Source organism: Anopheles merus, chromosome 2R (genome assembly GCF_017562075.2).
Source record: "Anopheles merus strain MAF chromosome 2R, AmerM5.1, whole genome shotgun sequence".
NCBI lineage: Eukaryota > Metazoa > Arthropoda > Insecta > Diptera > Culicidae > Anopheles > Anopheles merus.
The window spans coordinates 37,964,895-37,979,143 of NC_054082.1; the positions used below are offsets into that span (position 1 = coordinate 37,964,895).

Genomic DNA, 14,249 nt, shown 5'->3' on the forward strand with positions numbered 1-14,249 from the left:
GATTAAAACTATTCTGTGAGACAAGAACACTAAGCTTCAAGGCAAAATGTCTTAAGCTTTCGGTAAACTTGAAATAAAATTATAAGACGCGTAAAACGTTTGCTAACCGAATAAAAGTTCCAAGAAGTAGCTTTCATTAGCCTAATTAGTGCCTACTGATTCCCTTTGCCCTCTGTTCAATAGGACCGTAACCTACGAAACGATGTCTAATGAGGCTAGTTATAGAATCCGTGGATATGATATTAGTGCATTTCGTGGAAAGGCAAGCATAAAATCGTAGTAGAGCAGATTTTGTGATTCTTCTTCAAATTTTGAACAGGTTCCACGCAAAATAACAACCAATAATTCTAAAAAAGCCGTTCCTTGTCCTCTCAGCAGTATAAAATAGCTAATGATCAGATTCGGTATTTATTCACAGTAGAACGATGCAGATTTATTATCGAGCCAAGATTTAAGCAGTTTGTTTACAAAAACAACATTTTTTATAAAACAACACTATATAAATTTCTTCTTTTCTGTAAAAGAAAGGACTTGTTGTAAATGTCTTTTTTTAATTATATTTTTTAGGTTTAAGCAAACTATTCATACGAATTTTACAAATGACATTGCCTCGCTTCACCGACACACTCTTTGCATCTGTCAAGGTCACTTTTCAACGGCCATTTCATTCGCACCATACCACACTACAAACGGGCACTTTTCTGCAACCATGCTGACACACGATGGACCGAGGGAACGTTTTATTCCATATTTTATTGCGCTCAAATGGATAAATCATGTTTGCTGCTGCTGCTGCTGCTCTTCTGCCGCACACCACAGCACCGCAGGAATTGGTCTGAGAACAAGCGCACTGAGCATTTCCCACACGTTCCGACTAGTCTTCTCTTTTCCCCAAAGCTTTCATTTTAAATTTTGAAGAAAAAAATCAATTTACCAACCGGTCAATGACGGTCTGAAGGCAACCTTACTTGAAGTTGTATATTTGCGTTACAGTCAAAAATCAATGCAAACGCCGGCACTTCGTTACTGCTTTCGTTTGGCCGCTCGGTTTGGCTATGATTTCGTAATCAACCTCGGCGTGTTCAACTTTCGGTGCGGTTTGTTGTCGCTCAAACTCTTCACCTCTACGTGGTTCTCCTTTTTGCATCGGAAACGCTTCGTATTTTTAACTGCCGAATCAAGCCAGAGACTGGTTGCGCAGCAACCTTTTCTAACTTGCTCTCGTAAAGTTTCCGTACCTGCCCTGCCTTTCTTCATCTGCCCCCAACAGGCAAATAAACTTTATACACTCTTTTCCCTCCCCGCTTTGCCAAACCTTCCGATGGAGCAAGCATCCATGTTCCGGGTTACATTTTTCTCACCACCCTCACACGCACACTCTGCACTCCCACTACCTGCACACACTGCTGCTCTTATTCTGGCGGGCATCGTTGCCATCGACGACCCTGCAAAAGGGGAAACAATGAAACGCGTGTGCTAGCATTTAAAATTCACAAGACCATCAAACACTCCAACTTCTGGAAAAAGTCGACCTCAATTTCTTTGATTAACTGGAAGCCACCGTCACTGCACTCCCGTGGAGCGTTTCTTCGCTGTGCTCCCTTCGACAGCGACTTCAAATGGAGTGGAGATGAAATAAGGGGGAGGGAGGGAAGGGGGAGGAGAGAATTTCTTGACCTTGGGTGAGCACTGAGCCGGAATGTACGCGTGATACACGGTGCGTCCCTGCAAACTACCATTGTTGTCCTGGTCGTCCTCATCGTCTTCATCAGCTCAATCCGTTGCTTACCGTATTTGTTACCATCGCGTCTCCAGGCAAATCCATGTAAACGCTTCTTGGTTGTTGGGTGAAAACCAGTGTGTATGTGTGTGTGCGTGTACATAAAGTACGATGTTTTTTCACCGTATTTGCTCTACGCTTCTCCTACCGTTTGTGCAATTCCGCAGAGGACAGCGCTTCCACCCCCGGCGCAGCATCGCTTCGAGTTCAGAAGATGGAAGCGTTCTTCCACTTAAGAAAATACCATCCCATCAAATTAAACCAACATAAACTGTGAGCGCTGGAACGCAGACGGGATGGGGCGTCCGTTTCGTGCCTCTTAAATTTCCCCTCTCTCCCTCGAAACCTCAACCCAGCGCTGCGGTAGAAAGTGGCAGGAATTGTAAAATAAAAGGCGAAACACACACAAAACATCCAACCCTCAACGGGATGGCACGAGTAAACAAAACCCCAAAAGAAACGGCGCGATGGGAAGCGAGCGGAGGGGCACACTCATTCGGGCAAGCTTTATTTAAATTCTTATTTAACGATCGTCACAGACTGACCCCTGCACCCTCCCCCTTTCTGTCGCTGGTGTGCTTGGGCTGGCAGTTGCCGGTAAAAGGGTTGCGAGTGAAGGTACGAGTTAAAGCGACCCACCGTCTAGGCGGGACCAATTGAGTCGGAACCGCTATTGCGCATTTTAAGGAAATCAAAAAAGGTTTCTTTTGTATTGGGTCTCGAAGATGAAATCGAAACACGGGTTGCACGGGTTGGTTGCTCCGGCTCAGGCTTTACGAGGAGGGGGGTGAATGGGCTCGTTTGTTTAATTTACCGTATGCCTCATACCGCTGCCACAGTTCCGCAGGGAGTGCGATTGGTTCGGCGCTTCCCAAGCAGCAAAATCAACATGCTTTCACGCTCTTTACCAACAGACCACCAAACCTGGCAGAGCGAGCAAGCATGTTGATTTTGTTGCTTGGGTTTAGTGGTGAAAAGTAAGGAACGGCTTAGAAGAACAACAAACAACGGCCACGACGGGTGTTACTCGGCTACGGATTGCTTTCACCTAATTGACTTTTGTGGTCAATACTTACCGGTAGGGGTCGGTGCAAATCATGGGTAAGCAAACAAAAAAAGAAACATAAATATCAGGTAAGCAGGCCAAGAGCAAAGGTTTTAAGTAGTTCGGAAAGCAATCAGCAATTAAAGACTTGAAAATCAGTCAGCTCATTAACGAGTGATCCTCCATAACGATAGATGGATACAAGATTTGAGTTGAACTCCAGCTGATCAGAGTATAAACACCATTTTTTTGCCTGAATTTAGAACATTATTTTTTTGAAAATTTTACTAGAACAATTCAACTTGACCAAGGATGTTGTTGCTTACAATTACAGGCATTCAATTCTCCGGAAATGAAAAGGATACAAATATAACCAGCTAATGAAATGAAAGTATAATGAGACAACATTCACGTAGCTTCTCCGATGAAAGCAGCTTATAAAACAGGAACAGGAACTTGCAAGTTCTAACATGAATGAAAAAAAAAGAAAAGTAAAAAAGCCAGCACGGATTCTTTACTCATGTCATGAATGCTTCATGAAAGGATTCACTAGAGCAGCGCATCATATTCTCCAACCGACAACGGCCTGAATGCAAGTGTCGAAAGGTTGTTAGAGAAAAACAGCGGTAACAAAAACAACAACAAAAAAGCGTAGAATGTCCAACGACTTCAAGGCTAGGTGTTTTTTGAAAGCAGCACAAAATGAGTGCCAAAAGGGGGAGGTTAGTTCGTAGAAAACAAAAGAAAGCGAAAACATACTTAACCTTTTCACTTTATGATGTTTTTAGCTATTTGGTGACAACCTTTTTTTACTATTCAGCACGACACTCACGATCTGGGGTGTTGGTTTTAAGCTTTTTTGTAGAGATAGATAGTGGATTGTGCTGGTGCACGAGATGAAACACAACACGCTTCTTGGCTTTCCGGTACAGTGTTTTGTTAGTCGCAAGTCTCACCACGCTTTCACTCTTTTCAGATAGTTGATTTTTATTGCAGTTTCTGTGTGCATGTGTGTTGGTGAGGGAGTGCCGGTACTTATAGCGACCAACAGCGTATAATGAAGCATGCCGTTTTAACAACAGTGCTGTGTTTTTTGAACGTGTTGATGTGTTGCTGAAAACATACCACCTGTATGTATGCGTTGTCGTACAATTCATGCACGGATAGACGAAAATGCGATTGACACTATTTGCAGTCCCAATAGAGAAAGTGCAGTCTTAAAGCATGTAATTTGATTTACCGGCGTGTTAGGCGTTGTTAATTACTGAAACGATGTTAAGTGTGTTGTCTGGCGTGGTATATTACACATACAGGGTTTTCCATTCCAATTAACAACTGTCCACAGTCTACTAGCATTCCTCGATTTGAAAAACACGATTGTCTACCACTTACAAACAAGTCAAGCCGTTTTTGGTACACTGTCCATTTCAATTTCACAATTGTCGTCTTCAGATCGTCAGATGCGGCACGGGTGTTTTGGTTTTGGCTGGAACGTGTAGACTGCTAGTAGACTGTGGAAAGTTGTTAATTGGAATGGAAAACCCTGTAAGGCTGGCATATTTTGCTGCAATTATTTGGTTTTATGCCAACGAAATGGTTACAAACGTTGCAATTAGAACGATGTTTTGCGTGCAATAGCAGGGATTTCTGTAGAATCGTCAAAATAAATCATCACCACCGTTGTTGTGAATGGCGTTTGTATAGTACAACATTGATAGCTGTGATTCGAATGATAGGGCATAGGGCTACCATGCCCTTCTTTCGTTACTGCCGTGTCTACGATGCGATGGAGAAGCATAGAGATGAGGCTGTAGGATGCACCAATAGTCTCTTTTTAAAACAAACATGTCAAAGAAAAGGGAATAGATCCTAATTTGTTCAAATAGAATGATTTGTTTTGAAAAATTATGTCTTTTTTCTACAACTAAATTAAAGAACGAAAAAAAGGGGAAGCGGAATCGCTTAATCGTTTAAATTCTGTCTCTTTCTCTTTAATATGACTTTATGACAAGCATTAATTATTTCACTGCAAACATAAACACACACTCATAAACCTGGTATAGGTTGTAGGCGACGCACCTTTCCATAACAAACAGCAAATTCCATAATCGTAAAGATTAGAGCGAACTCATCCCCGCAAGATCCGCCTACTACGCATCCTTGGCGGTGGAATTGTGTTACGTTAGCTCTCTTTCCGGTCACGATTTTCACGATTGAACCCACAGGCCAACCCAAAAACACTCCGGCTCCAGCATTGGTAGCAGGTGATCTCTTAGGCCATTTATCTTTCTCTGTAACTCACACGCACACACACACCTACTGCTAGTTTAACTGCTTGTTGCCTTGTTGCCAGTACGTGGTGTTAAAGGTATCCCAACAAAACCCCGCTTCGCTATTCATTGTTACAAACAAACGGATTGTTTCGCTTCCTGCTAGACAGCTAGACAGGCCACCCACTGTCGGTTCTGTATTGGACAGTCTGTTCGGATGCTTCTGAAATTCTGAACCAAACGACTGCGCTAGAAGTAAGATGTAGAACCACAGAGGTGGACATACTTTTTAGCAAAAGCATCTACGACCGGTCACTACTTGGCACTGTTCGGTCGAGCAACGCCCAGTGCACGAGTGGACGAGTTTACGGAGCCTGGGAACAAAGTTTCGCAACACAGTCTTACGGAGCCAGTCCCGGAAACAGCAAAACCATTGCACACCAATTTCTAATGAGGTGATAAAATGTTTATTACACGCTTGAATGAGCACTGCCGTTCCTCACCGGCTCTTGAGCTACCTCTTTCCCTGTGCGTCGAAGGTTGTGTATTTTATGCCGTTTTACTCGTACTCCTACCCCCCTTATCTCCCCGGCAACCAACAAAAGCCTCGGTTGAAATAGCAGGGAAATGCCGACGAGGTGAGACGGGAGCATCGGGGAAGCCAGCTCGCTCAGCTCCGGTTGCGACGTTTTGCATGTAGGAAGTACGGAAAAGTTTTGCCCTCTACGGTGTGCTCTACGGGGAAAACATGATTCTCCTGGTTGGAGCCAAGCTGGGATGCTCCGAAAGCTCGTGAACTGTTGTCAGAAATGCTGACATACTTCCACCAACCACACACACACACACACTCCCAAACGAATGTACGTATAGACACGCACACACATACCCAGCACGACCGGATGTAAGGTTGCCTGTGTTCGTTCGCGGTCGCCCAGTCTGTCTGGGTGTTCGTGGTCGGGGAGGACGAGGGCGGAGCGAATGTAATGAAGCAGTTCAAATGGGATAACAATGTAGCCTCACAGTGCAAGTAAGCCTTTGGGACGACACCGACGCAGACTACTGATGTAAAACCTCCCGGAGCATTGGTTGCAAAAAGGAAGCGTGCTCGGCAAGTTTGCAGCTCGTCCTTGTTGTTTGGGTTGTAATTCGGTACGGTCGATAATCCAGTCGCTCCCCACGCGCTGGGAAGTCATTTAGCAAGCGCTTTTTAGCCAACCGAGATGACTGTAAAGTCTCCCCCGAGACTGGGTGGGTGGGCCGGTGGGCTGGAACGTAGAAGAAACACGAAATGTGGTACTAAATGTGGTGGGAATGTGTAGAATGTGTTCGGCTCCATGCCGGATCGGGCAGGTCCCGAATCAATTAGTCAACTCGCAAAACTACTACGCACGGTGCGGCCAACGGTGCCGGAAGGTGAACGATTCGCATGTACCACGCGTAAAGGAAGTCATTAAAACAGGGATGGGAAGGACAATAACAAAAACGAGCGAAAAAAAAACCTTCCCTCCCTGCCCTGAACGGCTTGCATAATCGAAGGTGATGAGGTGAGAAGAAGTAGTAACACACGCACGGCCTAGCCACGCACCCGCAACAAATAGGTACACCGATATGAAACACCCTGCTTTGCTGCTATGCCTACGACTGCCCTGGAGAGATTGGGACCATGTGCCAATTTACGCAACGCAAATAAAATGGCGGGAAAAAAGGGTACCAATTGGTTTCTACGCGCTGCTTTGATTACGTCTTATCGCGGTGATTTCATCTTTACCTTCACGACCAAACGCACCACGTTCGCACTGAGACGCACACACACACACACACATAGACCGTATGTTTCCGTTCATTGCCTCGCATTCCGTCATTTTCTGGGAATGGAGTGGTTTTTTGTTCGCATTAAACTTTACGTTCACCTTTGCGGTTACTTTGTGGCGCTGGTGGTGGTGATGGTCTGCTTTGTAAGGAAGGCAATCGATCCGTCGCTTTCGTAACAGTCGTAAAATGTAGCCTTTTTTGCTGACGTAGGGAGGGGGTTAGGTCGGGGTCACACAGTCATAAAGTGGCATTGTTATGATCGTTAAATTTATTATTGACTTGATGAAGCGAGCCAAAGTGTAACTCGCTCCCGTTTTGGTTGGCGCGAATGTAGACTGAAAAGAAATTTCACTTCTACGGGTAAATTTGTTGTTTTCAATCATTTCAAAGGAGGGTTTTTTGCTGTTGTTGTGCAAATCATTATGCAATCCGCAAAGCAAGAAAAAGTACTAATGGGGTTGCTAAGTTTCAACATAAGTTTGAGTTAAGTTTGATGTAATGTAACCTTTCATTATACCTTCACTTGTGCTTCCAATTGCTGCTATGATTGTCAAGGGCAACAACAGTCAATTGAGACCCTATATACTACTCCATATTAACAACAAAGATTGAAAACAAATATAAAATACATTATCAATTTAGTTAGCTAGTGAATGAAAGCGTTTGCTTTGATGTACTTTGTTTTCAATGTGACAACTTTTCACAGATTTTAGAAAGCATATTCCAACAAAGTGTTAGAATCAATTTATCCGATTGCACTTTTATTGTTTAGCATGCAACAAAAATGTGCCTTCGGGTTGGAAAAAGTACAGCACAAAAATATTGTAAAAAAGCTCAATAAATGTCTCCAGGTACTAGCTTTACTTGGTAAATGGTTCTAAAAATAACGACCGACTAGCTCATCAAATTGATAATCCTTTGAATTAGATTGTTCCAATGAAACTTTGTATTTATAATCTAATAAGTGACAGTTTTAATATAACAAAATAAACATTTTACAAGCACAATGTTGACAACTAACATCTATGAAATTAGACAAGATTTAGGATAAGCCTTTTAACATAAAAAATCACTACTCAACTTACACCTTATTACGGTTGGGTATTTCGTCCAGTCGGATTATTATTTAATCTCCTCCAACAGAGAACCACTCGGCTTCAGTGACATGTAAATACGGTACAGCAAAAGCGTGTAGTAGCGCACCGAAATGAAAGACTTCGCCCCGTGCGCCCTCTCAAAGTCCGATAACGCAAAATATCACGCTAAAAAATAACAAACGCTCGAAACGTGCACGTTGCTGCCGGTGGACCATCACACCCTACGCCGCCTTCCCTAAAAGAATTACAACCCCTCGCCGATGGGTGTATTAATTTTAGCACCGCCAATCAACAGCCAACCACGGTCTTTCCGGTGGTGACCGCGTTTGCACGAAGGCGTGAATTGATTACTGCCAGAGCTCAGCTCAGACTCAAGCACATTCGTCCGGACTGGGTGGAGGGCTGGTGGACCCGAATGGCACGACAACGGCGGGCAGCTGACGGGTAATGTGCTTCGTCCACGCACTACCCCGCGTTCCACCGGGGCGCTTGTACACATAGTATATCGCACGCAATAACGGTTAGTCGCCGGTGGAACATGGGCAAACATGATGAGCGTGTGTATGTGTGTGTGTATTTAAGTTACCGTTGATGGGCTTCACTCGGTGCAAAATGGTCTAGAAGCGTAGAAAATAGTGCAGAGAAATCACGCCTAAAGCCTCTCCACGCTAGATGCTAATCCTGTCCCGCTACGGCGTTTTGAAACTTCACGATCCTTGCTAGCAACGTAACCAGCGTCTAATGCAACGGACATCGGTGTAGCTGAGTTACATTCATGAACAAACTCTCAAAGCACAAGGGCAGAGGATTTAGGGAAGGATTTTTTTTTTCGCTCGTAATTACCGCTCATAGAGCTATTAATTTGTTTAACAACCGACACGGTGCAAAAAAAAACAAGCATTTGCAATATGGCCGACGGAGAGTGTTCAAAAATTCATTTCGCGCAACAAAACTTTCTCACTAACTCTTTTTAATATGTTTGTCTTTTCCTTTTCTCTCCCGCAGGATCGAATATTAAGACTGCAATAGCTATTTTAAATTGTATATTAGCACGACAGCTGTGCTTCGAGGACCCATCATGCTCAGCAATTCTCGAGATTATACCGCGCGTCTGTGGCCCAGTACCGGGTAAGTAACGAGTTGCACGTTACCGTAGGTGATTCAAGCGTTGCTGCTCGTGAATCATGTTTGAAGTGAGAAGATAAGTATTGAATAAACCTTCTTTTTTGTTTTCAAATAATCTTCATTGTGACGTCTACGGAGCGCAATAATCTATGGATTAAACCAATATCAACAGTGTCATAAAAAATATGTTCGCTATTTGTTATTATGTTTAGAAATAGGTTCAATAAGAAAGAATCACATAGTTCTGTTTAGGCAGCCATTAACATTTATCAACCAATAGTGATTACTAACCCAATTAAAACCCACTTCTTTTCTTACGCTTAAATTTATTAAATCAATCGTTAAGTTTCGTTTTACCACATTACACGTCTTGCTATTATATATATTTATCTTGCTATGGCCCAACCTGCCTACCATATTAGGACACCCACCGACGACTTTAACCATGGCATATCCCACGTTCTTTCACGACTTTTATAGGCAGACTTAAGCAGCTGCTATTGATGCTTTTGGAAAACCAAAATCATTTTATCAAACTAACGCTTTCACCATGCAGTCAGTGGTTATAACATCACGGTATTAATACACGGTCATTTTTCTCTTGAGCTCCCTTTATTGTTGCTTCATCATGCCCTTAACTCCTCCAGAGCTATTCGAATCCAAAAACCAAGGATTCATTCGATGCCTTTGTCTGTTTTAGAAACCGAAAGGATATTACAAAATAGGTGGAGTAGTCGTCTACGACTATCACAAAGTTACCTACGATACTCCATCTGTACGTTGTGCTGATTGTTGGAACATGTCATCTCTTGCATATTTCATTCGCCTTTTTGTTTCTTGTTTTATTGCTCGCAGTCAATGCCTAGAAATATGCAAACAGTGAATGCTGGATCATTATCGGTAAAGAAATCGCCACAGTTATTTCAATATTTTATTGCATACGGTGCATTTTTTAAAGAACCTCAGTAACTAGGCTTTCTCACAGCGGGAGTGCGTCAACGACTGTGCCAAAGTGAAACGTTCACACGTTTTTCGCTGCTACCAAACAGGTGAACACGCAACTCGGTTCCGGTGCAACGAAAGCTTCATGTCGAAGATTGAGCTTCTTGGCAGTTGTCATAGCACGCTTCTGTCTATTTGTCGTACGTAATGATAGGGTGCAAGCTGTGCTGTGCTACCAGTTGTGTGAATGGCGAAAGGGGAAGAAGAAATAGTACACATACACATACTCAACACACCCAACACACACACACACGGGAAACGCTGAAAGGCTGCCTAACGAGTAGTGGCAGGCCTTATTTTCTAACCACTTGAATGCACGTCTCCACAGTTCTTATCGCGGTCGGAAGGTCGTTGATATACTGGCTCTCTTTCTCGCTCCTTCCATGTTGGTGTGTGTGTTTTTGTGTGCAGTTGTGCGATTTCACTAAAGAGTAGCTGAGGAGAGCGAGTCGTCGCTGCTGTTGGGTAAAAGGAATACATTTTTTGGTTGCAGCTTACCACTGCTGCTACTGCTGCTGCACCTGCCAGATGCACCCGAACCTGAACGGGAGTTTAATTAAAGGAGCCGCCACAAAGTCTGCACGGTCGCGCGCGTGGCGGTGAAGTTGAGTTTGCGTGTGTACGCGCTAGCACCTTGCGAAACACAATAGCGCAAGGGATGCCAGGGTTTGATACTGCTTCTGTTTCTGCACACGCCAATGTTAACGATGCAAATTCGTGGAAATTCCTGCTACATGGTATTGTGGTGTAGGTTTTCACGAACCACGCGCATGCTGCACAACGCAACTGCACTGGGTTGACTTGTGAAGGCGGCACGAATGGAAAAGAAAGCGTACTGGGTTGTGTGATTCTCGCAAGAAGAAATGTGTGTCGTTGCAAAATCTATACTCATATATTCTTTTTTTTAACTCAATTTTTAAAGGTAAGCTAAAACATCATTTGATCAAAAATGTGATTTTTAAATGCAACAATCCGTCCTGCAAAGCCTCTAGAATAGGATGACACTAATTAGAGCTGAAAACTGAAGGGCTCTCCTTTCAAACAACCCCTCTCTTTATCGGCACACGTTTTGAGCGAGCCCTCAGCTGCACCGGATGTTGCAACTGAACGGCTGCAGCTAAAGTCAAAACGATCGCTCAAGTGGTCACCCTATCCCTTCGCTCCCATTTCTACCAGCATTAATGTTTATCCATTTAAGGGAAGGCTTCGTAGACTAGCGCCAGCCGGTTGCGTTCTTAAAAGTCATTAATATTCTTTCCCCCATCTAAAGACGTCCTCCATCCCTTCCGCCGTGTCGATTTCTTTTGTGCTCACACGTGAACGCAGCTGTGTGTCTGTGTGACTTCGGTGGAACAATCTTGCATGGTGGTTAAACCGAGCTATTCAATGCTTAAGAATCTCGTTCGGGCGCGCGTAACAACAACACCGGGTGGATCTGGAACGACAGAGACACAGAGATAAGCCTTTTGCATGTCGACGTTCGGGCAGGCCGCTCACCCGTCATTGGCTGGGAAGTGGTACCGCTTTTGCTCATGATGTTGCTTCCCGTGTCCCATAAAGAGCAAACCTGTATCAAGTTCAAGTGCTCCCACCAGCGTCGAGAGCTTGGTTGACGCTTCCTTCCCATGACCCTACCGAATGGCACAAGATTCTGATCAACTCATTCCACCCCGGCAGTATACACAAAAAAGAGCTTTCCCACGGTTTCTGTCCCACTGGTGGTGCAAAGGCAGCTGCAAGCTTGACTCGTACCAGCTCGCACGGTGGTGCCCGAGTGTGGTAAGTGTATGCAAATTTATGCAACGCCTTCGCAACCTCTTCCGCCATGTTCGGGTGGTCACATTTTTCGTGCGGGGGTCCTTCTCCGGACGCATGGTTCTGCTTTCACGGTGTGTCCAAATTTCTGCCGTATTTCGGTTGTGTTGCGACACCACGCCAGACGTTTCCCTTGCGTCTGCGATGGGACAACTTTTTCGATAAAGACCGGAAATACCAACATCAGCACTGCTTTAGAGCGAGAATGTAGTGGGCCGAGCGGTCAAATCTGACTTTCGTAAAAGCAAATGGGAGCAGAATGGTGTTAGAAAAGTCGTATGTGTCTGTGTCCTGATTGGAAATGCGATCCGAAATGCAAACACGAGCTTCTGGATGACGTGGACGAATTCCACGTTAAATAGAGCCATGAAAGAAGATGACGGGTTACGGTAAGTTACTTCCTAAGTACTCTCGTGTACTTTGAGCAGATAGAAGAGAGTAATACCATGAATCGATTGTTTGGTAAGTCGGCCTTAGCAAGTGAATACCTTATTGCATATGCTATTTTAATGAGGTACCACTACAAGTCCATTGTGTTTTCGTGTTGTATTGGAAATTGAGATGGTCTTCACTGATCTGCTCACTGCTTTTCGATTATCAAACTAAGGATCTCAAAAATGTGCAATGTATGCCAACATCGATCTTGTGCTGTTTTGTCATTCCCCCTTTCCACTTCCATCCCACCGAGTAGCTTTTCAGAATACTATGCAAATGGTTCGTGATCATCATCATCATCGTCATCGTCATATTGTGAAGAAAAATGCTATCAAATAAAGGCAACAAAACGAAACCCACTCCCAGTGCTCCGAGAGCAGGAGTAAAAGGGAAGGCGAAGCTGATGGAACAGATTTTGGGATGTAATCTGCGGATGATGAAATTTCGACATTTTCCGGCAGAATCGTAGGAGTGCTGTAGGGAAAGGGGCTGTAGGGACTGTACAGGGTTAGACAAGCTTGACTGTTTAGAATGCATCCAAAATTCCATGTAAGCCGGTTCTTTTGTGTAGGACGCTGCCCAATCTCGATGGCAGATTGGCAGATGAGTTGGATGATGACGACTTGCTCTTTTATAATGCAACCTGTTGAAATATGTTTTAGGGGTTTGCCCATGTTAATGTGTGTATGTATCGTTCTTTGTGAAGAGTTTGTCAAAAGCTCTTTTCATGGCATGTGAATCGGATGTAGTTTTATTTTTCTATTCATGTATTCCGTTGTTGTAATCGAGATGTTTACTATTCTACCCTATTACCAACGTTAAAGTTTGCATTATAGTAGGGACCTTATTTACCGTATCAGCATATTTTGTTGTTTTCACAAGACATTATGCAAAATGCAAACATTGCTTCAAATTTGCTAAACCTAGAACTTAGAAAGCATCATTTAGTGGAGATTAGTTGCGTAGATTCTGTTTTGCAAAGCCTTTTCAGAGTTGGAACTGGATATTGTTAATTCAATAAGATTCATTTTTTTCTCGGTACGCCTTGTATTCTCGGTGTGTGCGTTTACTTTTATTCAGAGCAACTGTATTGTATATTGAAGTTAGGAGAATATCTTGGAGAATGTGAAACAAAGTAACTGAACCTTAATGCATCCTATCAGAATATTAACGTTTGAATGCAATCTGATTGTAAAGCTACAGTTAGTAAATCATCCATTCCATCGCACTCTTATTTCCCGCAGTCTGCAGCACAGCAAAGGTGAGCTCTTTACATTTGCAAATCAAACTGTCTTCACTGTCTTCAACTGAACTTTCTTTTCTCCGTTTACTACTCCTTACCATCTCGCCCAGTACTGCCGTTGTACTGCTCATCACGGTCAGACCACTGCACCGGAAGCAAAGAAATGCAGCAAAAGAGACACCTTCAAGTAGAACTACCTGGCACCGGTATCGATTTTACTTCAACTCAATCGATCGCCATAAACTATGCGCTCTATTTGCTTCCCGGCAGCCAAGACTCTTCTTGTGGCGTTACTCGGCGCAACAGTACACACTGCCACTGCCGCGTTGTTCCTTTCGCATTCAACGCCAACCAACTTCTGCCCAGAAACCGTTTCGACCGTTACTCCCAAAACGTGTGGCAGTGATGAACTTTTCCTCTTTTCCTTACGGGACCGCTTACGTAAGCACTGGCCGTCCTCGGACTGCAGTATTAAGTCCGTTTGTTCCGGGGCACCTTGTGCACACTTGTAACTGCTGCCAATCGTGGCGAGGATGGGAAGTGATTCTTCGTCCTACCAAGCACCCAGCGAAGCCAATGGATGTGGGAATTGGAAATGCGGACCAGTGTTTGATTGGTCTCTATG

General features: G+C 43.9%; 1 protein-coding gene across 9 annotated transcripts in view; it reads left to right on the forward strand.

Moving 5' to 3' along the window:
- Window positions 1-14,249, forward strand: part of LOC121603419 — a 146,284-nt gene that overhangs the window by 87,108 nt on the left and 44,927 nt on the right. For all 9 annotated transcript variants that reach the window (XM_041932082.1, XM_041932083.1, XM_041932076.1 and 6 more), the window contains one exon: window positions 9,010-9,132. In XM_041932082.1, coding sequence (XP_041788016.1) covers window positions 9,010-9,132 — 123 coding nt within the window. The remainder of the gene's footprint in view (window positions 1-9,009; window positions 9,133-14,249) is intronic.